The sequence below is a fragment of the Dermacentor silvarum genome, chromosome 3 (genome assembly GCF_013339745.2).
Source record: "Dermacentor silvarum isolate Dsil-2018 chromosome 3, BIME_Dsil_1.4, whole genome shotgun sequence".
In the NCBI taxonomy this organism is placed as follows: domain Eukaryota; kingdom Metazoa; phylum Arthropoda; class Arachnida; order Ixodida; family Ixodidae; genus Dermacentor; species Dermacentor silvarum.
The window spans coordinates 176,766,023-176,790,422 of NC_051156.1; the positions used below are offsets into that span (position 1 = coordinate 176,766,023).

The 24,400-nt window shown below is 44.9% G+C and overlaps 1 protein-coding gene across 1 annotated transcript in view; it reads left to right on the plus strand.

Moving 5' to 3' along the window:
• Window positions 1-8,203, plus strand: part of LOC119446136 (uncharacterized) — a 40,053-nt gene extending 31,850 nt beyond the window's left edge. Inside the window, exon 2 of the mRNA XM_037710495.2 lies at window positions 1,299-8,203. Within this exon, the coding sequence (XP_037566423.1) occupies window positions 1,376-3,886 (2,511 nt within the window). The 5' untranslated portion in view covers window positions 1,299-1,375 and the 3' untranslated portion in view covers window positions 3,887-8,203. The remainder of the gene's footprint in view (window positions 1-1,298) is intronic.
• The last annotated feature ends 16,197 nt before the right edge of the window (window positions 8,204-24,400 follow it).

The following is a 24,400-nucleotide window of genomic DNA, read 5'->3' on the forward strand; positions in this document are numbered from 1 at the left end:
TTTCTGAAAGAAATTGGACGCACACGATATTCAGAGTAACTGACAGTTCCACAGTATATCTTTGACGCTTTTATTACTTTTGTTACTTTTCATAGCTTCTTCATTAACGTCCTGATAAATTGCAATATCTGAAGGTAGGCTACCTCTAAAGCAACCGCTCAAGGGTGTGGTGGTCTAATGCATAGCATTATTATTGAGAATGGAAAACAAAAGCGTTATAACTAGTAAATGAAGAAAGAAACGACTTTGCCCTCTCTGTAGAATGCCCGGTAACGTAGCGCTTGATTTGAATATTTCCAGAAAAGTTCGCATGTAGTGACAATGTTTAAGAGGTGTCACATAAGGCACCCGCATTCTCATCAATTCAGAAAATAATTGTTTGAGGAAGTATTTTACAAATCTATTGCCATACTAATAACGCATAGAGCTTTTGATGCAACCGAGTTACGCAAGGACTCAATTAAAAGCTGCACCGTTACACACAATTGTGCGCTGTTTGAGGCACGCTACCTAAGGGACTGCTATTGTGCTTCGGTAATGCGTAAATTCGAATCCTAGCAATGGCACTTACAAGCAGTCTTTATGGAACAGGCCCAAAGGTTCTATTCACGTGTTAATCTAACAAAACGTAAGCTGCCCAAGAAAGCCTGAAGAGCTACACGTTACGTAATACACATTTACAATGCAGTTGTACGCAACGCGGCCGTGAAAGGACGCCTTCGCCTCCTGTTGAAATCACGTTGAATACGCTCACGCGCCGAACTAGCGTTTCGCAAGAGAACAATTGCTGCCGCCTATAGTGCAGGCAATACGTGCTTGCGTATGCGCAGGCAAACACGTTCGCTCTATGGGCTCGCTTCGGGACAATGCATAGATCTTCGAACCGCTAGTACGTGCGGATTACTGAAGATCTATTGATATCAACGTGAACGGTCATTAATTTGAACGATTGGTGCAATTTGGGTACCATTTAGTTACAATGCGTGCTTCTTGCTTGCCCAAATCACATTTGAATCTAATGGCTAGCGCGACAAATTCGGATAAAAATATCGCACTTTATCTCCTTGACTTGCGCTCTTCGGTTGGTGTTGATTTATTTCAGCTACAATATTTTTTTTTTCTTTTTGGACGAAGGCAAGTTGCTGGGTCTCATCTAACCACTTCTTCTTTCTTAAAAGTACAAGAGAATAGAAATTGATTTTGTACGCTCTAAGTTGTTGCCAGTGACAAGTAATTGCTGAGTTGCTCAGCTTCGCCTTATCTAACACTGATGCGGATTTCTTTTTTACCATTCACAGGTGCTTCAGGAAGGCGTACAAGAAGCCGCATAGTGCTTTTCGAGGCCGGCCCCTTGCGTTCCTGACCAGGAGAGGCCATGGAGCTGCACGTTGACCCGGAGCTTCCCGCTGTAATTCCGCACGTCGGTTCACTTGGAACCAACCTCACTGCCCAGAACCAAGCTCCATCTTTCCCTAACTCCATCCTAGTGGATGAGTCATCCGGTACCTTGCGCTTTGTGCCGTCTGCAGAAGCCGACGCCGCCGCTTCCGCATCTATAGGTGGTGTAGAGGGTGGCCAGTCGACGTCGCCCACCTACATCAGTCTCGAAGTGCACTACACCCTGATTCTCATCATCATGGTGTCGAGCGTCGCCGTCAACGGCCTCGTGTTCGTCCTCTTCTACCAGCGCCCGTCGGTGCGCATGACGTCCAACAAGTTCGTCCTGAATATGGCGATAGTGCACCTACTTCAGACTTTCATCGTGCTGCCGTTCGTGTTCGTCTCAATCATGTTCCAAGAGTGGATTTTCGGCGACGTTTGGTGCAAGATACATGGCACAGTGTCCGTGTGCCTAACCATGGCCAATGTCTTCTCTATCCTGCTCATAGCCGTCGATCGGAACTGCGCCGTCAATAGCCCATTGCACTACTCAATGACCATCACCAAGAAGCGCACGAGTGGGCTCATCGTCTCAACGTGGGTCTTCGCAGTACTCCTTTCGCTGCCACCACTCGTAGGAGTCTCCGATATCCAGTACCAAGAAAGCTGGGCCATGTGTACTGTCACGTGGTATGACACCGGTCTGCTTACCATATCTTATTCATGTGTCATTTGCGTCGTGGGCTTCCTGCTGCCTTTCGTCCGGATCACGTGGATCTACGCGTCCATGTTTCGCGCAGCTCGACGCAACAGCGCTCGCGCCCGGCTCCACAACATAAACACCAGTAGCAATGAGATGAGTCCGCCCTCGTCGGCGGGGCTGGACGGCGGAGGCCACCCACCTCTCTATGTGCACAGGCGGGCGGCCTGGTCCAAACGAACGTCATCGCTGAGCCAGGCGTCTTCACTGTTTGGCGACGAGTGGAAAGCCGTGCGCACGGGAGTCCTGGTTGTGGTCTCTTTCACGGCTTGCTTCCTTCCATTCTTCTCCATGACCTTGGTGGAGCCACATGCGCGAACACGTAAGACCGCGCTGAGGAATCTGCCAGCCATCTCGATGTTATTCCTCTTCTGTTCCTCGCTCATCAGTCCGTATCTGTACGTAATCAGAAACAAGGCGATGCGCAAACATGTCCGCAAGATGTTCACCTGCTTAAAGCGCAAGCCAAGCTTCTTCTCTCCACGTGGCTACCACTACAGTCACCAGAGTCCTCCGCAGGAGAGAAAGTGCTCCGAAGACATCAGGGTGCCCGGAAGCACAGTCTCTCTGCGTTCTGGCGGCAGCGTCGACTACCAGAGGCCCTTGGTGACTCACTCCCTCTACCAGAACAAGTCGGGCGACTGGAGGATCGTCAGCGTCACAACTGACCCAAGGCGACCCCCTTCTCGCCGGTCGTCCCTTATCTTGCAGCAGCCACTGTGTGTGGATGATATGGCACAACAGCAGCAACAGCAGCTCCAGCAAGAGCAGTCCTACTACCAGCACAAATGCGGACCCGGGCTACGCGGCGCCGCCATTAGGAACGGCTTCTACAGACGGGCTTCCCTTGACAGCTCCAAGATCCTGTGCGCGCGATATCCTAGCACGCTCGAGAGGGATCCCGAAATCACATCAGTGAAGTCCTCCAGTGGCTCAGGCGGCGATCGTAGCATGTCCTTCCGCATTCGAGGTCGCTTCGCCAACCGAGAAGAGTCGACCGAAACGTGCGACACGTCGTGCAACAGCAGCTACAGTCAGGAGGAATGGGGTCGACACTTCATTGACTCCTCGCAGCATAGGAGAACAAGCAATGCTAGACGCGAGTCACAGAGTAGCGTATCTGCTATAGTCGAAAGTGTCGAAGTATACCCAGCACCTCCTGCTTCTGCCAGCATCGCGCAGGTACACCACTACGGCAGCACATCCTCTGCGTCTGCTGCTTCAACAGCGGCTGGATACCCTTGCCGACCGGTGCTGAAACGTGGCCGGTCCTTCGCCTTTGACGAGCACGAAATGAGTGTGGCCTTTCCTCCGCAAAGGATTTCCCAGTCCGGGGGACTCAGGAAGTCCCGCTTTGCCGTGGCGAGGAACTCTCCAAAGCATGGCTCCAGCGACACCACTACTACCACACTGGAATCCTTGACGTCGACGGAGTCTCAAGACCTTCCCATCATCGCGTCTCCACGCGCCATGTCACCCACGTTCAACACACCATACCACTATCCGCCCACGCCATTCATGCACCCGCATCTTCACTCAACGGCCCAGGGTTATGGTTCAGCACCTCTCCCCTGCGGAATAGCCCTTCAGCAGCAGCAGCAGCAGCACACCCAGTTGCCCACCGAGTGTCAGGATCGAAGGGACTCTGGCTTTGAGGACACTATGTTGGGGAGGTGTGACATCTGTGAAACAATTGTGAACGAAAGTGGCTCTATCAAGGCAGTGAAGTTTATAGAGCATGTATAGTTACTATACAAAGGAGACTTCTGTTTAGGACGCCGAATTTTGGAGACTGCTCTACGGGACTGAGACTAAGGCAAACCTCATTTTATAGATGGAATGTTGAGCTGGCGTCTGGTCACTATCGCCTACGCAAGTGACATGACCGTCTATGCGCTGTGAATGCATAGCCACACATTTCAGACCAACCGAATTTATGTTCCGGTGAAGTGGTAGCTGCACATCAGGTGTCAAATTGTACTTGTTTGCGGGGATCACCAATCACCGCCGTCGAGAAGCTCACAATTAAATACACAAATGGCTATATACGTTCTCGTAAATCAGATAATAATTATCTACCCGTTCAAGGCAACGAGTTAATTTTTCCCATACTCTCAAGATTTCTCATATTGAGCAGAGCAGAACGCGCAAAATTCTAAAAGCCGGATATTATTATCAGCAGTTCGCACGTGACGGTAGGGAATTTGCATCTGCTATCTAGACGTCCAGCAAAAGGTTATGACATATTCAGGGCTGCAAAGAACGGATATGCCTACTATATTCATAAGCTTAATTTCGCTTCATATCATGGCACAAACAATCGCCATGCGAGAGTGGTTTTGAAAAACTGTAACACAACTAATGAAAAGATACAAAGAATGGAGTTACCTGTGTTGTGGCTGTGTGTGCGGGACTTCGACAACTTGGCACTAATCCATCGGACAGATCTGCAAGCCCGAAGAACACCTGTGTGACTGCGGGACATTTTTTTCACCTTATCGTGAGTGTTATAGTGCTGTGTGTAAATATTGATTGTGTTGGTACGGAAGTCAAGCAGAAAATCAGAGAAAGTTCACTTGGTCTGTTACAATCTCGTGATGCATTTCAAGAGATGATCGTGCCTAAAGCGCCCAGTGTAAAATGATACGCTGATAATATTTGTTCATATTTTGTGAATCTGTGTTACAAAGTTTATGAATGTTGTAGGGAACGCAGACCCTGATGGAAATTGTTTCTTACAATCACTAGCATAATCAGCCATAACTCATGGTATATAACAACGTGGCGTGATATTTTAACGCTGCTACAATGCTAATGTTGCAGTGTGTACGCGTACTAAACGACAAGTTGTTGTCGATGAACCCTTATAGTGCATGGAACAATTACATATTTTTGCCGGATTTTTAACTTGATTTTATAATTCAGCTCAACTCGTGATGATCAAGAGTCCTTGTTTTACTTTGCATTTAAAATCCCATTTTGCAAGTAATCGATGACGTACAAACTAGCCACTGCATATTTAAAAGAGTATTTTTTTTTCATTTCAAACGAAAGGGTATACCTGAGGTTTTGCGTATAACACCTGTTATTTTACAGTTGCATTGAGGCGCACAAGTATTTTTAATGTACGCTACAGGGCACATGCCAAACACTTGAAAACTGTACCATGATCACCATAAACGCTTATTTGTGCCAATGATCGAATCTGAGAGGGAAATACCTCAATAAAATAATTTTAAATCATTTTGTTAGAACAACTAGCATGATGAGAAGGGGAGAAGGAGGAGTACGGTGAACTTTACAAAAATTCTGGTTATAACTAATAATTAGGTGGAGAGTGTCCTACGCGGCACTCTTTTTTTCTGTTAGTATAGTTGCTGAAACATTGAACTTTTACTTCTGCTTAAAGTGGAACCAGAACTGAGCCTCTCGTGCCGACCTGTGTTATGCAAGGTGTATATTGGTGAACCTGTCGATATGATAGAAGAGAATGCGTTGAAGGACAACAGGGTGACAACAAACAAGTCTCTTTAAAGCTTAGCTATGTGTGGCTCTTTTGTCCGCGTGTGGGTTTTGCCTGTAATCAAACGGTAAACGCCAACTAACTGTGAGAGTGGCGTTACGCCAAACGGAACTTTCGTCTTTCGTAGCATTCCACTGCAACTCGCTTGAGCCACATTGTTTTCTAGCACCTGTGATTGTACATAAATCGAAACAGCGTGTAATGCTTTCACTCGATAAACTGTTACTAGGTGTACTCTCACCACGCTTGTGCGCGACGTGATTTTATGTCTGTGCGATTTAAGATAATTTTTTTCTTCTATCAATTAAGTTTTGTAAAAACGTTTATCCGTTGTTTGTCTTGCTTGTGCTGTCATCTGTATTCAACACTTTGTCCCTCTTCAGTAGTGCAGCTAACAAATGTGTACGTTTTTGCCACGTAGACGTTTGTATGTTGTGGTGGTTGAAGTGCCGGTGTCCCTTGGTTTTGTGTGTGCGTTTTCCGTGAAATAGCCGATTGCACATATTTATTGGATAGTCAATAGCCCCAATACGTTATTTCGTGCTGTCACAAGGCGACTCATGCGCGGTATTAGAAATGTAACTCGCAAATAGTGCCGATCTGTTGGCTTCCGAATTTCATAATCATTACCGAATTTCTTATGTTACTACGACGAAAGCTAGAAGGCCTATATTTTAAAGAAAAGTGGTGGCCCATTACGTGGAAATATAATGAGAGAGAAATAAACCTCTAGGACGATGTTGAATACTCGCCTGACAAATGGTTGCAAAATCTATTAAGATTTGTACCCGGCGTTTTAAATTGTAAACCTAAACTGCAAACTGTAAATTCTGTAAACTTCTAAGTCTCCCTATTTCTAGCACCAAAACAAGAAAGGAAAAGTACAGATCTGCCTAATGAAATAGCTAAAGTCTGAATAGCTGCCTGAAAAAAATTGATTTGAAGAACGTTAGCGATGCTGACTAGTAATGGAAACATGCTTGAAAACTTAAACTTGCAGTACACGAGTTTAACGCCCTGTTATAGGAAATGTTCCAAACGTGGCTCTAATCAAACTGCAGAAAAAAGTGTCCCAGAAACTGAACACCCGGGTGTAGTTGTAGTTTCTTGCTACAGTACATCGAGGCGAGGCTCTTGCCACACTATCAACATATTTACGGCAGGGACGTCACCAACGAGCACAAGTGCAGATGCGACTATGGTTGAACTGAATGTTTCAATTTGGGCCATCTGCCTTGCACTATTTAGCGCGTGAGGCTGCTGCTCTACAAAGAAGGGGCCAAATTTGCCACTCACTGCCGCAATGTTCTCGAGCTTTAGCTGTTCGTTCCTTTCACTGTTTAGATGTTGTTCACCAAGATAACCTCCGTTATCTCTGTAAAACGCACATCGTTCTTGTCTTGTTTCGTCTAGCACACGTGATTGATAGGCACAGAGCGACGTACACGTCCAAGATTGTCTATAGTTGAAAGGATGAAAGACCCAAGAGAGAGACCGCGTGATCCAACATCACTCGTTTATTTCTGCACACACAGAGAATTTATGGCTCGGTGACTTCCAGCAAGCGGCGAGTTACATTATGAAGGCCATGGTGGGAGCCAGTTTTTCAAACGGAAAACAATGGATACATTGTCACTGGTAACAAGAATAGTAGCTATTTTGTTGCTGTTTTGGGTGTTCCAATGCAAAACAAAAAATCTATAAAACTGAAGCACCCCATGAGTAGTTTTTTCATTTCTATCCTAAATATAATTGTTATTGGCGATTTATTCTTTAAGCTGGCGGCATACAAAGGTACGTGTATATTATTTCTTTTTACACTTAGAAACCTCTGCTTTACCTCGGTTATTACCGCAAGTTCATATATGAGCGCCGTTAGCACATGAACACGGCAGCTCCCTATTGCCTGGTAATGATATTCAGAACAGCGTTTTTGGAGCAAGATATTATACGGAGCGTGTTTACAAATGTCACTTTGACCTGACTGTTGTATTTACAACATTTTATTTCTATTCTCTTGAGAATAGTATTTTGACAATCGAATCAAGGTACCAGTATGAAGAAAGGAGATATTTACAAGAAATATATTTATAGAAAGCTGTCAAAAATTGTAAAGGCATTGATAAGAACTGTATTCATGCCTTCCCTAAAAGAGGTTGACTTGATGCATCGTTATGAAGAAGTGAAACACGTGTGCATTCCCTTGACTGCTCCCTCAATAATTAGGCTGAGTCACTCGTGTGCCCGTTGTGTTCTTTGTTTTTCTTTGAGTTACTTTGGATGTGCTCGCTTAGAAACTGCGTAAGCAGTGCGAGCTGCTTTTGGTATTTAGCTATCTTGAATGTCAATGTCTGTGTCATTTCTTCCCCGATAAGTATCTTTTTTCCGGAACCTGAATTGATTATTGCGGAGTCGTTTCGTACAAGACGCGTGTGGTTTTTTTTTTTCTTTTGCGTGCTGGACTGGGAATGGTTTCACGACAGATGGTGCCAGTTGAATATTTACAGTTTATACACATGCCACGTGTTTTTTGAAGTTTTAAAGACACAATAAATGTATTTGTTTTGAATATTTGTCCGTGATGTATGCTTGACTCATGAGTTCTTCTTTCCTTCGCTTCTTTCCGCACTCCAAATGGGAGTGGATTCATGCTTAAGGTCACTAAGTACCCGTGACTAAGCTAGACGTTCAAAGAAAATAGAGCCACACCTTGCGCATGCTGAGCTTCTCCGGCAGGTGAAATATTGCAGTTTAGTGTATCTGAATTGGTGGACAAATTATTTAAAAGGAAGTTTCGTACCCTCCTGCACGGGTAGACATGATATTTTAGGCAGGCAACATTTATTTTTGGCTTGAGCATTTTCGCATCACGAAAACTCAACGACGCATTGCAATTATAACCGTTCTACTGATCAATTGATTATCGAGCTCCAGTATGTCATAGGGCGCGTTCAAATGCTAATGAAATGTGGCCAAATTACAAATGTTTTCCATATTTCATCTTGTAGTTACGAAAATAAATATAATCATAACAAGCATAATCCGCAGAACAATTGTTAAGTCACTTTTTCCACTTCAGGCATTATTGTGTGGCATGACTAAATGCTCATTCAAACAAGCGTTACAAAAAAACTAACAAGAGACATATGCAGGGCCACACAAACTTCCATTCCTTACTCAGAAACACGTGTTCCTGAAACTTTTCAACGCGTCCTGAAAAATTTGGACCCCTCAGTACTTGCGACTCACATAAGTAGTTGCTGTATTGTCTGTATTACCTAACAACGAAGCGCTGTAAAAAAATGACGTATATCTAGATTCCTTAGAGGGCTTCGTAGAACAAGTCATTTTATGGAGCATCATCCATTATATTCTTAATATGACATCGTGTACATGTGGCCTATTCCAGCCGGACGTGATACGGATCATGATTACTGTTGGTAAATTGGCAACGTAACACAAATTAAAAAAAATGTTGCCACCAGCTTGATAAGAATGCATGGTAGGAAGACCATGATGAGCTTCAAGCAAAGTAAGTTTAGCCAACTTTTTTTGTAAGGAGACAGGGAAATAATTCATTTAAAAATCATTTAGCCGTTCAACAAAATCAGGACTACACGCTGTGACAAAACACAAGATTTGCGGCCACGCATAGGCGGAAATGCGTGAATTTTTTTCTGAACATTATCTTGTGGAGAAATGCGAAACTGGGACTCCAAATGTATGAGGTAATTTTGGAAGTTACTTCTGAACCAAACCTAGTGACTACAGAATCTGAGACTGGGAAGTCGTTCAACACCAATGAAGGTATTCAGAAAATGTGCAAGTTGCACGTGGTCGACGATGGTTTCAGAATGCACGATTGCCAGATTCCGTCCTCATATGGAAGCCCTGAGAGGATGTATGGATGCTGTGAGCGTCCCCTTTGAAACAGGGTGGTGGGTTGGCCACAAAGCTCTTGTTACTATTTTGCCTAATGTCCTACCTAAATTTTTGAGAAAACACACAGAAACAAAGAATTCCCAGCATCAAACTTTTGGAACCATTACTGGGAACTCGGTTTTGTATGTCTCCGTTGTTTGTGGTCTCCCTACAATTCGGCCACCAAACCTCCAATCGCCTCATACTAATCTCTACTGCGGAGATGTTTACATTCCGACTGCTATCAATGAACCCCAGGGCTTAAAGGAGGCCAGAGGAGCCTAAACTGGCTGCTGGGTAGATATCTTCACATTCCAAAAAATATGTTCCATTGTTTTCCTACCTTTGCCGCAGCAAGCACATGCGTCTTCGTCCTTGGTGTAACTCGCTTTATAACTACGCGTTCTAAGGCACCCTGATCTCGCTTCGAAAAGTAAGGAGCTTCCCTTTGAGTTATCATAAATTGTTTTTTTTTCTTTATTTCGTTTTTTTTCTTTGAGGTAGTTAGTCATAGCAGGTTAATTTTTCAATGCCACCACCCATGAGATTGTCTCAGCCACTCTCACTTTGCATTTGACGTTCTTTGTTGCCATGTTGCGGACCATACCGGTCGCATATTTGCTGGTAAGCTTCCTAGTTCTTTTCCTCTACTGTGAGTCAATGTTTTTCCTGGACAAGACTGTTACCCTGAGGCGCCCTCTTACCGGCCAACCTAACTCTGACCTTTGAGCATATTGCCGTCAATTGTGCGTATTCTCACGACGGACTCATGCTTTGAAACACCGCTTTAACTCAGCCAGAGCACTCACGTGCATTCGTTAGATACTGCAGTCGATGCCCCGTTACCCCTGGTAAGAGCAATGTCAGGACGTTACACATGCCACTGAAGCCGATTCAAGCTTAGCCACGAGATGCTCATGTGATTTCTCCAGGTAGCTTTTGCATCCGTCAGGACAGATGTTATAGTTTAAAACGCAGTCTTTCCAGTTTTTTTTTTTTCCTCCTGGTGCCATGACACGAGTTGAAATAAGAAAATGAAATAGACCCTCTTGCACAGACGGATTCACTCATCTGAGTGAACGGTGCTCCCTCAGAAGACATGTGCAACGGCAATGCCGATTACAAGCCACGTCGTGATTACAATGGCAACTTCGTGTTTTGAAATCGCTTGCTTTCCCAATCTAGCAGCACAATCTTGTTGGCAGCCATTCCGCGTGATGCGAGTCTGTGCCAGATTTTATGGAGAGCGCGAGTGTGTTGCATGCAACTTGCACGCCGTGCTACTTGCAAACTCGATGTGCCGCGTAGAAGGCATTATTGTTTTTTTTTTGTTTCTTCCAACAACATTGTAGCAAACGAATTATTTAATAAGGAGTGCTTTAGACAGAACAAATCTCCATGTCGAAGACGACATATAGCGGTGATTTGGAATAAATGCTAGGACTTAAGGCCTGGCATTGTCTTTAACTATCAGAACTTCAGCTTAAAATGCAAGAAACTGCAAGGTTACATTCTAAAACAAATTCTGTTGCCATGCGGTATTGCAAGCAAGGAAGTAGACAAATGTATTATTGCTACAAATCAAATCAACACTAAAAGTCACTCCATCACCATGGCAGATTTGAACAGAATGAGCTTTCTGAATCTCTCAACACATTTTCGGAATATTTCTTTCCTTACCCTGTCATTCTATAATGTTCCAGAATTTCGTCAGAGGAAATCTCGCAAATGTGTGCGGAGGTGCGTATTTCATAACAAGATGAGTGGACGAGTGCTGCTGTTTTGTGGCGTATGGAGTGCCGAGTGCAAGTAACGACCGTGAGGTGATGGGTGTATCCTATATGGGATGGAAACATGGTAGGGGGTACCTCTATGACCAGCTGACTGCATGCGCATCCGGTAAAGACCTTTACGGCCAAGACAGACTTCCTTCAACAAATTTCTGTAGCTCAATCAGACCAGCGGCGCTTGGTCGAGTATACCAATGAGCCAGGGGCGCCTCTAGATTGAGCGCTGATTTTGTTCCAAAGATTACTTAGGTGTTGAGCTCGATGAAGTGTCGTGTGGAATGAACAACAAATTTACAGTAATTGATTGGCCCTAAAGACAAAAAAGGAACATGGTTGGCAATCACTTATATTCATTATTCCATTAGTCTAGAAATATGATGACTAGAGTTGACCGGTGTGTAGATAACGCTTTATTTTATTCTACGCCACTTTGTCCTAATTAAACTCAAATTAATGACAAAGGTCCACTCATGGGCCATGACACATAATAGCACGCACGGTATTCTTCCCATTTCTAGAGTCATAACCTCCCTAATGCCCTAACCAGAATAAATGTCAACCTTTGGTTGTTAAAAACAGGTAAGTTTATGATGGACAAAGTGTTCGAGGAACCTATATGATCAGAAAATATGTGCTGTATGATTTAGCATGATTTCATTCTTTTGTTCTCTTACTGTTGTTCGTCTGTAATGCATCAACGCATTATGCTCTGTCAAATTACACCAGACAAACAGTAAAGGAGGACAATTAGATATGAAATTTCAATTCTTCGTTCGTATGGTAATTACGTTGTTCGCATGCTTACGTGAATGGACACTGTATGTTATTTGCCAATAATCGAACTTTTTCTGTTTTTATAATAAAAATTCAACCGGATGTGCAGCAGTTGTACATACCCGAGTAAGCAAAGCCCTTCCTACCGGTTACTGTTTCTTTTACGTGTTCAAGCTGTCAAAAATCTGCAATTCACAAAAAGAACTGTACATTCGCATATAAATTTCTTTTGAAAAATGATGACCCATGAAAAAATATGAAGACGTGAAGTTCTTTTTCGAAAAAAGCAAAATAGCGTAACGGGACGGCGTGTCAGAAACAGCTCACTGGGTAGTGACATGGCAACGTGCTCGCCAAGCACCTTTCGAAAGCGAGGTCTCTGGAACCCGTGGTCGCCACGTGATAGGCGTGAAGAACGCAGGGAGCAATGAATTTTCTTCCTACTGCTTGAGTAGGCAAGTGCCTCACGTGTACTTCGAAGAGGCACACTAACTTACAAAAGATAGAAGAAGCTTCACGTGTTGGGATGAGAAGGACAAAGGTATCCACGAATAACGATGAGAAGGGCAACGTGTCAAGACAAGCTGCCACCGTACTCGGTAGCTAGTACTGAACGCGCTATTGGGGAGAGGTGTAGGATTTTACACCTAATAAAACAACCATATAAAAGGAACAGGAATAGTGGGGGGAATCTCGTTGAGATTCACTGTCTCAACCACCCGCACTTGCATTTATCTTCTCTTTCACTTTCTTTACGAGGTCGAGGATCTGCATTTCAGGAATGCCGTGCATCCACTAGATTACTTGGTTACAGAACCTGCTCTGGATGGCCAGGTACCTACTTCGACAGAGTGGCACTTTTTTTTTCTCGCAGGTTGTCGCGACTTTTCTTTATCATTGAACACATGTTTTATATCTCGTCAATTTAAAAATACAGGGTCAAAGGCTTTGGTAGGATAAGTTGGCCCGATAATCGCTGATATTCATAAAGGAATTTTTCTTTCAATAAATGGAAATGAAAAATGAGACATCCACCTAATCACAGCAATGGCTACAAAGGAAACCCATTCGGGTTCCTCGAAAGAAAAGCCTCGCCGTTGAAGAAAAATTCGTGCCAGTCCGGGTCTCGAACCCGGGACCACCGCCTTTCCGGGGCAGCCGCTCTACCATCTGAGCTAACCAGGCGGCTAGCAGATGGCATGGCGAAGTCGAATTTATCAACAACTAGAAAGAAAGACAAGTTTTTGACGTAATAGTTCAGCGGAAACCCGCTGGGTGGAGAGAGGCAATTAAATGGAAAATGAGACATCCACCCAATCGTAGAAATTGCTACAAAGGAAACCCATACGTGTTCCTCGAAAGAAAAGCCTCCCGGTTGAAGAAAAATTCGCCCTGGTCTGGGACATGAACCCGGGACCACCGCCTTTCCGGGGCAGCCTCTCTACCATCTGAGCTAACCAGGCAGCGAGCAGGTGGCAGGGCTAAGTCGAATTTATCAACAGCTTATAAAGGGCGTTTCCATTTGCGCCTTTTCACTACGGTCCACTTCTCTGGGTGGTAGCAGACAGCTTGCTGACGGAAGGTCTTTTCGCCGGGTTTGCCATCAGAAATGATGTTCTACACAGTTAGATAAAAGAGAGATAAATAAACACAGAAAACTTGTCCTACCATGCAACATCACAACCTAATTTCTAGCAAAGCTGTTTTTATCGAGCAGTAGCATTAAGAATTATATTTGTCCGTAAGTAATCCACAAATATTAGTTTAAAACTGTGTCCTCATATCACTTCGTGCACATATCACTCCGGATATCACTATCAATCTATGCTTTGTGTCACATTTCGTTGTCTCAGTATGCAGAGAAAACAATTGTGTATAATGCTGGAATTAACCAATACATAATAACATAATAAACTTTGCACGCAAATCAGTTTGAACGTGCCACCCCTCCATTAAAAAGTAAAAAGTAGGTATGACTCCAAAGGATGGATGAATAAGGCTATGCGCTTCGTTAACACCTGAATAAATGGAGATATGCGTTATTTAGTAATTATCTGAAAATAAATTACATTAGACGGACATTTTCAATTTCGGTGAAACATTATTATTAAGATACTCCACATTTGCACCAAACGTGAAGTCCCTGTAAAGTATAATTCTCCCCCCCCCCCCCCCCCCGGTGCACATACACATTAAGAAACATTGCAGATAACGTGTGGATACGGGCTACGTAAAGTTTTCAAGCACTTGCATAAATAATTTACTCCAAGAGCCGTAATTTATCCAGAGATAATGACCTTTGCGTGCACAACACCCATAATATCCTCAATTTTATAAAAGTCTTACTAATAATATTTTAGGCTTCTTACAAGAAAGCGGGATAACTTCTGCAGGGTTCGTAATACACAGCGATAAAGCTCTGGAGGGTCCCCGCCGCCGAAAGGCACGGTTCTGTGCCACGCGCGCGCGCTGCTCTCAGCCGCAATCGCAGGAGTAAGGCTCCGGCTCGCCCTTATTGCGCAAGATATACTGTAACGACGTGGGATCGACGAGGACGCGGAGCAGCACCAAAAAGACACCTTATCAGTCGTCAACAAAACCAACAACGTCTTCTTCGTCTCCACGCTTAACCTAAAGACCCGCGCTACTTCAACCTCGTCCCCAATGGCACATATCCGCGGCAGTATACTTATTCCAATACGTAATACGCTTACCGCACTTGTACAGATGGCAGTCAGGGTCTGATTGCAGTGGATCCCAAACCATTGCGGGGTGCCGGGCAATGTGCGCATTCATGAACCAGCGGCAAGCGTACGCCAGCTAGCACCAGTCGACGTTCCGATTAACATCGAAGACATGCGGCCCGCCTTCCGACGCCACCTCCAATAACAGCCCCCGGACCACGTACAGCGCGCGGGGAGAAACTGCCCGCGATCACCACGAGGAATATTTAGCGGCAGCAAGGAGTTACGGTTGAGTGTCCGGTGCGTATACATGAACCCAAGTGTGCAGGCAACACCTCGATCTCACCGCTGGACAATTGCAAGACTGAAGTCAAGTGGAGACCGTCTCCGTTTGACCGTGCCGAGGCTTTCCTAAATGGCGAGGCGATTCCTGTTGCGCGCCAGAAGCAGTTCACAAAACATGGTGACTTCCTCGGGCAGTTGCGACTCACCACTCTGCTGCTCTATCTGAACTAACAGTGCCGGTGTGCTGGGCTGAGTGACAATCTGTCATGAGGAAGTTTTTGACAAGCGAACTATGGATAAACTTTTACCTAGTCGCTCTATTGTATACAGTCAAATCCTTTTATAACGAAGCGCTTGGGACCTCTGAAGTCCTTCGGTGTACACGTCACTTCGTTGTGAAGATTACGCACCGTACAGCTTGCAATATAGCAGGCACAGCAGGTTCAGTAAATCAATATGTTTATTTACCATGAATGCAACAGTTACTTGGTGAAAAACGATGCTATTTATTTTACGCGCACTTCGCCCTGCAAAATGTGGGACTGCTGTAAACGTTACGATATCGATGTTCACAGCAGCTCCACAGCGAAATTCAGAAGTGGCGCACGGCCCAACAACGCAGCGGCGAATGCTGCTATTGCCACTCCTGCCGTAAAATTTCATGGTTTTCCTGCCCGATCCTCATTCCTGTTGCATTCTTCGACCTCAGCCTTGTTGCAGACCTCGATGGCTTTGCAAATTTCGTCTATCTTCTTTCCGAGCCGTCTAGACTTGCCTTTTTTATCTTCTCTTCTTTGCCAAAGACGCCACACTAATACGACTCGTGAAAGTGTCGTTGGAAGGAGGGCAGTGGTTGGATATGATCCCATGTGGTTTTTGTTCTGCTGTTGATCAGCGTTCCTTAGGCACCTTGCCACTCAGTGACGCCTGCGGATGGCAGCAGCAGTGCTGTTAAGTGCATTCGTTGCAAAGCAACAAATCAGCTGTCGGAGGCATCTAATTTCCTTAGTTGTAGAGGCTAATTCATTTTATTTGCCTTCGCTGTAGAGGCGTTCAGAATCTATAGACAATAAACAAAGGAATTCGGCTGGGACATGAAGTATCATTCGCGATACACGTGATTTTATTGCATAGGAGTTCGTTGCACATGCGTTCTAATGCATATGTAAAGAGTCATTCTTTTTATTATTTCAACCTCACCGCTATTCCCTGCTCTTACCCTTTTACTCCCCCACCCGCATCCCTCCACTGCTGACCACCATTCAGGTATACCCAGAGGAAGCTAGACAGTTGCACTGTAGTCAGCAGCAACATCCCTCTGTCCCTCTTGCTTCAATATTATTTGCCATTACTACTAGTCTTTCATCAGCTCTGAACTAATTTACTACAAAACCAGCAGGTTTTCACAGCGAACGGCGTCATTGTCGCGAGAACAACTGCTTTGTTACATGCACAGCATCGTTCTCATGCGCTAAAATTTTGCGTGTTGTAACCTCCGAAATCCATGCACAGACGCCGCCTGCACCCCGACCTGTGTGGCATTCAAAATTTTGCGCTCATATAGGTAGGTTACATACGTTCATTTTTAGGGGCGAAGCTCCTTAGGTTGTGGGTCTGTCCCTCCTCTGTAGTATGTAGTAGTAGTAGGTAGCCACGTCTACTTTCATGAAAAAGAAATTCCGAAAGTTGTGTCCGTAGCGCGGAATCGAACCAGGGGCCCCTCGCTTCCGAACGCGCGGCGCTAACCACTACGCCACGAAGCGCACACGGACACACGCACCACGATGACAATAAATACCCAACATTAACGAAAGACCGCGCGTTTCTAACGCGTTTGTGCTAGCGCGTTACGGCCCGTGTAAGAAGCTGGTGTAAGACGCTGTGGCCTCTCCGCCTTACCCCCGTATTCATAAACGCTCCTCGAATTGAACTTGACTTGCCACCACCTTGGGCAGCGCGTTCGAAACGCGTTGAAGGTGGTGGCAAGTCAAGTTCAAGTCGAGGAGCGTTTATGAATACGGGGGTTATACTCTCTCAGCAGTCATGTGATGGCGTCGGCAAACGCGGTGCACGTTCCGGCATGTGTAAACGGCTGCGCAAGACACTGTGGCCTCTCCCCCTTACTAGAGAGTACTGCACGTTTCTAACGCGTTTGTGCTAGCGTCCCTTTAAGCGGGAGATGGTGCAATTATAATGAAGGGCGCTGTTATAAAATAGGAATGACGTCACATATGGCGCGTGTCATTGGTGGAAGTCAATCGTTCGATTTAGTGCGGCGAGACTGGACGAATTACACGGAAGATTCACGGTTTACCGAGGATTCCCTCCGGAGCCTCGCCCACTGATCATCATTCACCCCGTGGATATGCGGTGTTTTTTTTTTTTGGAAATGGTGCCACCGGACGACACGACGATGGAATGACACTACGAACATAAGCGCTAAGCCGCCGTTTCGAAGAAAAAAAAACCTACCAATTCGCCCAACAGTCGGTTCTGCTTAATGTTACCTACGCACTCAGAATTTATGTGGCGCTCAAGACTCTACACCGTTTACCATCGCGCATGTTGCGTGAGAGCTATGTATGGCCGAATTAAAAAAAAAATGTCACAGTTTCGCCCTAAGGGCGAAGCAATGAATGCGATAGCAACACAGCAATGTCATACGAAGTAAGGTGAGCGGCTTTGGTAGCAACAACACGCAGAACTGTTGTCGACGCCATCGGCGTTTTGCCCGCGTTAGCTCAAAATGCGTGCGGCGTTGGTGACTGTTGCTGGAGCCTCTGATATAAATAGGCACTTGGTGCCGCAGCTAAACGTCGCCTCCCTTCCCTCCCCCTCCCACACGGCCTCTCGCGCGTCTGAAGAAGGCGCGTTTGCTCTACATATATGGTGATTGTAAAGGAGAAAAGAGACGCCTACTTCTGCAGCCCTTAAGCGAGCACGGCGCAGAACGCGCGTTTGTTCTCCGCTGTGCGTTCACTCCCCGTGAAAGACGCGCCCCTCGCGCCCTTTCACTCGCACATACAGCGTTCGGCGCGCGGCGACGATTTCATCTCCAAATGACGTCATACGGAACCTCACGGCGACGGCGACGGCAGAAATCTGCTTTTGAGTGTCCATATAATTGCTATCGCAATAAAAACACATTACCGAATATCTGTAATTCGATACCCAGTGCGAGCTATCGAATTCATCATTTAACTTCGTTGTCTGTTGGTGAAGGTCCGTCGCCTGTCGACAACGGTGTGACAACGACGGTGCAGCGGAGACGATGGAGAGAGATAGTAAACCGAGAACCGAGGGCTCAATTGCTCTTGTAGTGAAACAATGCTCTCGCTAGTGTACTTTCAATAGAATTATATTAACTAAGCACAAAGATGTATAGGGATTGACTCCCCGCCCCTCCACCAGTGTAACAACGCGGTGAAACAGGAGACAGGATCACAGTGTGACAAAGACTAAGTCTATATTTTGGAAGCTTACCCGCCAACCTTGTCTTCCTCGGAAGGATAATGAATGATGCAGATGTTCTAGGTTTCGTCAATTGTCATTGGCTGTCCAGTTTCAGGACGTGGTGTTATGCTTTACTATTCTAAACAGGTGCCACTGGCGTATGGCGTTTGGTGCTTGCAAATTATACCGCAAGAGCTGTTATTCGATCGTTACCTGGCTCTTGATCGAGTTACTGTTTTCCCGCAGTCATTGTACGGATAGAAGTCATTTTTGCCCTGACGATGAGACCAATATTTTTACGACTCCTCATAGCCTAAGCGTACTGAGCGAAATTGGAACTTAGAGCGTATTTGTCCCCTTATGCTGATTTTTGTCTTTTGCCTTCTGCAATAACTGCAATAAGCGATAAATTACCTTAGCATCAACGGCAGTATCACTAGCATTTTCAATGTTCACGTCAATTCAACAGTGTAGCTCGTATTCTGTATACGTTCACGGTACACTGCCACTGCGTCGTCGCTTTTCCGTTGCTACTCTGCTACGCAGGCCTTACTACAACATGTATTTTCAAATATCTGTCTATATGTTCTAGTTCGTCGTTGTAATATAGGATGGATGAAAGAAATCACGATTAGGAAGGCACGATTCCCTGGTAGACTGCAACAAGAGAGCGTTGCACGCTAATGCTCATGCGAGCGTTGGTGCTTAATTTTTAGTTTCAGAGGAAAGTACGCGAATACACCATTTGTACACTATGTCGTGAAACCTGAAAACTACCTGCTAAGACAAGGCAGAGACGGTCCTCCACGCACAACGTCACAGCCACGCAGGTGCTTTACTTTCCTATGTGTCCTCAACCCCCTTAAACACATCCCCCCTCCCCCATTCCACATCCCCCCTTAGCAAAACAAACACGCGTGTCTTTTGTTCAACCATTTGCATTTCTTTTGCGTCGCCTTACCTAGTAACGCAAGGAATCAGTATAATCAGCTGCCCGAAACAAGCCCTATTCTCCTGCGACATCTTCGAACGACCTGTCGCGTCATACACGTGCTTCGCGTTTCCGTTCTCCTGGAGTAAATAAATGCACGGACACTGCCGCCGGCGACGTGAGATATACCGCGCTCGTGTCCGTGATGAGAACCACGCCTGGGGAGGGAAGCAGGGAGGAGTCTGGGCGAAGCCGTTAAATGGGGCATAAATCAAGCGTTCGCCCCAGTTCTCTTCTGAAAAGCACGCTCGGATATTATTGATCACCGACCGCCGAGGAAGGGTGTTGCTTCTTTCTCGTCCCCGTGTCTTGACCGACCTACATTCGCGGCACGTGCAAAAAAATCATCCCGCGGGTCGACCGGCAACAATGACACCGCCCCTTCCCGTCTCTGCCTCTCTCCAGTATTCACGTTGCTTTCTCACCGACTTTCTCCTTTCCTTGCAGTGGTCTAGCACTAGCAAATTTAACGCTTTAGTTGTCCCACATCAAGACGTCAAGAAGAGAAGAAAAATACACCGTGTATAAGGCTGTGTAAACACGCAGACAATCTTGGTTGAGAATAAGAGAAGCAACTCCGCCCCTCCGCGCGCTGTTAGGCAGTTTGTTTCTGGGCCGCTGGAGTGCCTCCTGTTGCTGCTGTTTCCGATGCGGCTTCGCTGGCTGGAGCGTTTCAGCCTCGCATATATATAGTGGCATGGTCGTAAAAACGCTGTCGTTACTGCTTGCTGCCAGGCGTGCTTCGTGATAGCGTTAGTGGCGTATGTATACTTCGTAGAGCCGCGTGGTTGTGTGTATGTCGATGTGTACCGTATCGATCCGCCTAAAGCGTGCAGCTGCCTTGATGTAAAACTAGAATGTTGGTATGTGGGCCCCAAATATTATATTACAACGGTATTAGATGCGTTTCTTTCTTTGTTCGCATCCGGCTCGTTTGTGTGCTTTTTGTACGTAAAGGAGGAATGTAATGACTATGGAGTTACGAGACACTTCCGAATTCAATGTCCATCCATGGTCCATGCTATAATGGGTCAATATATATATATATATATATATATATATATATATATATATATATATATCTAGGTATTGGAGTACAAATGTTTGCGCGCTAACTTTGATGGTAACAGCACATCATTCATTAGCAATTATTAAGTATGCAGGTAATGTTCTTCTTTTTCTTTGAAGGGAGATCCGATGTAGGAACTGCCATGTCCAGTGTTCTATGTGCATATTCGCGTTGATGAGCCAACAACTGCCCCACATATACGCCTTGCCACGTGAGGGGCTGACAGCCTTTAGTAAAAGCACCTGTAGAATGGAATGAATGAAACCAGTGCAAGAAGAACGACCTATTTCTGTTAATACTATGCTTTTCCAAATTAAGAAGCACTAAAGTATGCAAGAAAGCAACAAGAGATTAATTTTAATGCAAATATAAATAGTATTTTTTAAACACTGGATTCCATTCAATAGAAGAACCGATAATTTACAGATATTATGAAGTTCTGATCGGGTATTTGGTGGAATCGTACTTGAACACGACTAGTTAATTTACCGCCTATGAGTAAGAAAGGCCCTGCAGACCTGCCTAGAAAAAGTCATCGTAAAGTTACCGCTTTTATTCCTCTAACACATACCTTCTCTGTCAAGTAACTCGATATACACAGTTCCCCTTTGACACAGTTGAAACAGTTGCGAGCTTTTAAAGCGCAGTACATTACACAAAAGCGCTAATTTTTCGTGCATTCTACCATTCGAGACACCGTATTGGAGACGATAAAGAAAATCGAGAATATAAAGTCGTTGAGATAGAATACCTTGATGTTCTTTTAGACATCTCACTGCTGTCATATGAGAAGTTGTCCTTTCATATGTAATAAAGTTGGTCGTTTTTAAGCACTACAAAGCAGGTTTTTTCTTCTTTTTTTTTTTAAAGCGACCGCAGCTTTAGTAGAAATCTAGCGTTTAATCGCTGCGATGAAACAATTTGTCGGGCGGACATCATGGCTGCCTCTTTCTTTTTCTTCTTCTTATGTTGAGAGATAGCAGTTTATTGTTGTCATCCGAGAGCCCTAGGCACTTGAATTTACTCTTCCTATCGCGTGATCAATTGGATCCACTGATACGAACGAGTGCTTACTTTGTTGATCGAAGGTATAGTTTGTCTAAAAACTAACGTTACACGCACAGCTGTCCGTGTTGACGCGTATGGTACTCGAAGATAAATTTTCAGCTCCCTGTCTATCACTTATTACAAATCATATCCCACAAGCACCTTCCTATCTCCCGTACACTATTTGATTCTTCATTGAGCTTTTAGCAAGCGTCTAAAAAGCCTTTGACGCCAAGAGCTATTGAAGTAATTGCAAAAGTGATGCAATGAAAAAAAAAATGTGTTGCTTCGGAGAAACTCTATTACCTCTGGGGTCTGCACACGTTGTTTCTTCGTTCCCCTTCTGCCTGGCTCTTTCTCTAGTTTCTTTTCTTTTTCTGGACGCCGCTTGCGCCATATGGACTTACGGGTGTTTGCGCGTGTTACTCCACTGTGCATCGTTGCTGCGCGTTACTGCCGAAGCACAGACGCGTAATTAATTTATGGATGCCTGCACTCATTAGAGAATCCATTCAGTGTGCTTTCAAAGTGCACCAAACAAAGGCACGTGACACGAGGGAACTGCAGGGGGCCTTGATCGTTCCGTTTTCCATTAATACAACAATAGCCAACAAAAATGTTGCGGTTGCCACTAACCGAAGAAGTAGTTGTTTACGTACCAAATGATCGATATCCGAGGTTTTTCTGGCTATCCAATTAACTGGGACAAAGGATGCCAGGGATAACGAATGCCTTGCTTTTTTTTTCTTCTGTGGTGCGTTTTTCCTGTGCTTTCCAGCAATCATTATTATTGCCGAGGCTACTAGGAAACAGATCTATACTGGCAACCGACGGCGCAGATGATGACAACTTTCCACTCCAAAAACTGATCCACGCGCATGCGCAATAGGCGTTCGCAGGATTCTTCAAGGTGCAATAAAAGCAGTTGCAAGTGAGCGTCTTGCCTATATGTATCTGTTTTCTTTCCTTTTGTGTTCTTTTCATCGCCCCCCCCCCCCCCCCCCCAAATTCAGCGCTCTTCTAACTTCAAGTTTCCACTCGATATTTACGGGCAGCGCTACCGTTGCGTCCTCACCGCCATCTCGTTTTTACTGCATGAGTACAATATTACGACTTGAGTTCGCACAAGCGGTGTTACGTCGGTTCTTCCAAGCGGTGTTGCATGAATTCCAGTTGAGAAAAAAGAAAGCATGTTCTTGCTTCTGTTAGTAGTGGCAGATACTTTTCCAAACACTATCATTCCGCTAGTCTTGAGGGTGCGCCCTGCAAGCCCAATGTAACTTTGTTTCTAGGTGAAGGCTCGAGTAAGATCAAAAGTGACGAGCTAGATAGACAGGTCGCAATATGGAAAAGCGCGCTTTCTTGGATTTCAGCCATACGTAACATTTTCTTCCATCTGTGGCCTCAGTAGGCGATACTTCTTCACTAAACGTTAAAGCCGCCGTTGGCTGGATTAATAAGAAAGTTCAGAAAATACTTTCCCTACGATCGGCGAAAGAAGGTACGAGGTGCAGCAAGCTTTCAAGTTTATGAGTGTTTAGAGCCTATAACACGTGTCACGTGTGTTGCACACATCCTGATCGAGCAAGTTTGCAATGACGGGAGCAAGATAGCGGAATGGAATGAAATGAAGCCTTTGCTTTGGAAAGAAGTTCACCGATTTCTTTGAATATTTTAACAAAATTTACTTTTCGATGTTTCAACTTAGCTTCAAGCGTGTTGATCTTTCTCGGGTGGAGGAAATCTCTCTGCGGAGATTTCGGGCTGGGGTTTTTTCTCTTGCAAAAACCATCACTTGCACCAGGGGTCAGCCATGTGAAGATAAATGTCCAGTGTTTGAAGTGCTCCGCTCCTGCGACTACAGCAGATTCCCGCCATCTACTTCGGACGTGCCCTGGGATAAAGACAGTCCACGAAAGTGTACTTAGACGTGTGAAATGAAAGAGTGACCAACCTGAAGACTATAAACGACGGATTATGGACAACAGTGTATATAAGACACTGTTGTAGTATCTGCATCAAATGGGCCTGCATGCTTTATTTAATTTCATATTGAAGTTCTGACGCGTGGCACTCAAGCAAATAAAAAAAGAGTGTTGGCCTTCAGGAGCAGCAGAAGCATATCAGAAATTCATTTGACTTGGCGTAGTGCAATTGAACAAAATGGAGATGAAGGAATTATGAATATATTGATAATACGTAAATTTCCAGAGAACGCATACATAAGGGGTTCTGAATGTCTAGCTCGAGAATACTCAATTATGATGCTGAGGTCCTTATCGAAATATGAGAACTTGACCTTCTGATAACGAAAGTTACGTCCAAGTATTATTTATTTTTGTCTACAGCCGTACAAAGATACAGCTGGTAAACAGATCTAGTTTCCATAAGTCACCATAGGATTATAGTTTCGTTAAACAACCACGACAGACACACTGCGGCAATCAGATGGAGCTTTCGTCACACGCAGCGCTGGCTCAGAACTAGCGAAATAATGTGCACTGATGCGAGTTTGCGATGTGTGGGCAAGCGTTTATCTAAAAATAAAAATAAAAATAACAGAAGACGGAGCTCAGCGCCAAGAGTCGTGGCTCAACAAGTAATCTGTATAAACTTAATACCAAAAAAAAAATTGTCAGTGACACTTCGTAATCTGTCGCGATGGTGAAACGAAGTGCAAATAAATGTAGCCTGCAAGTGGATGGATTACCCGACTATCCACC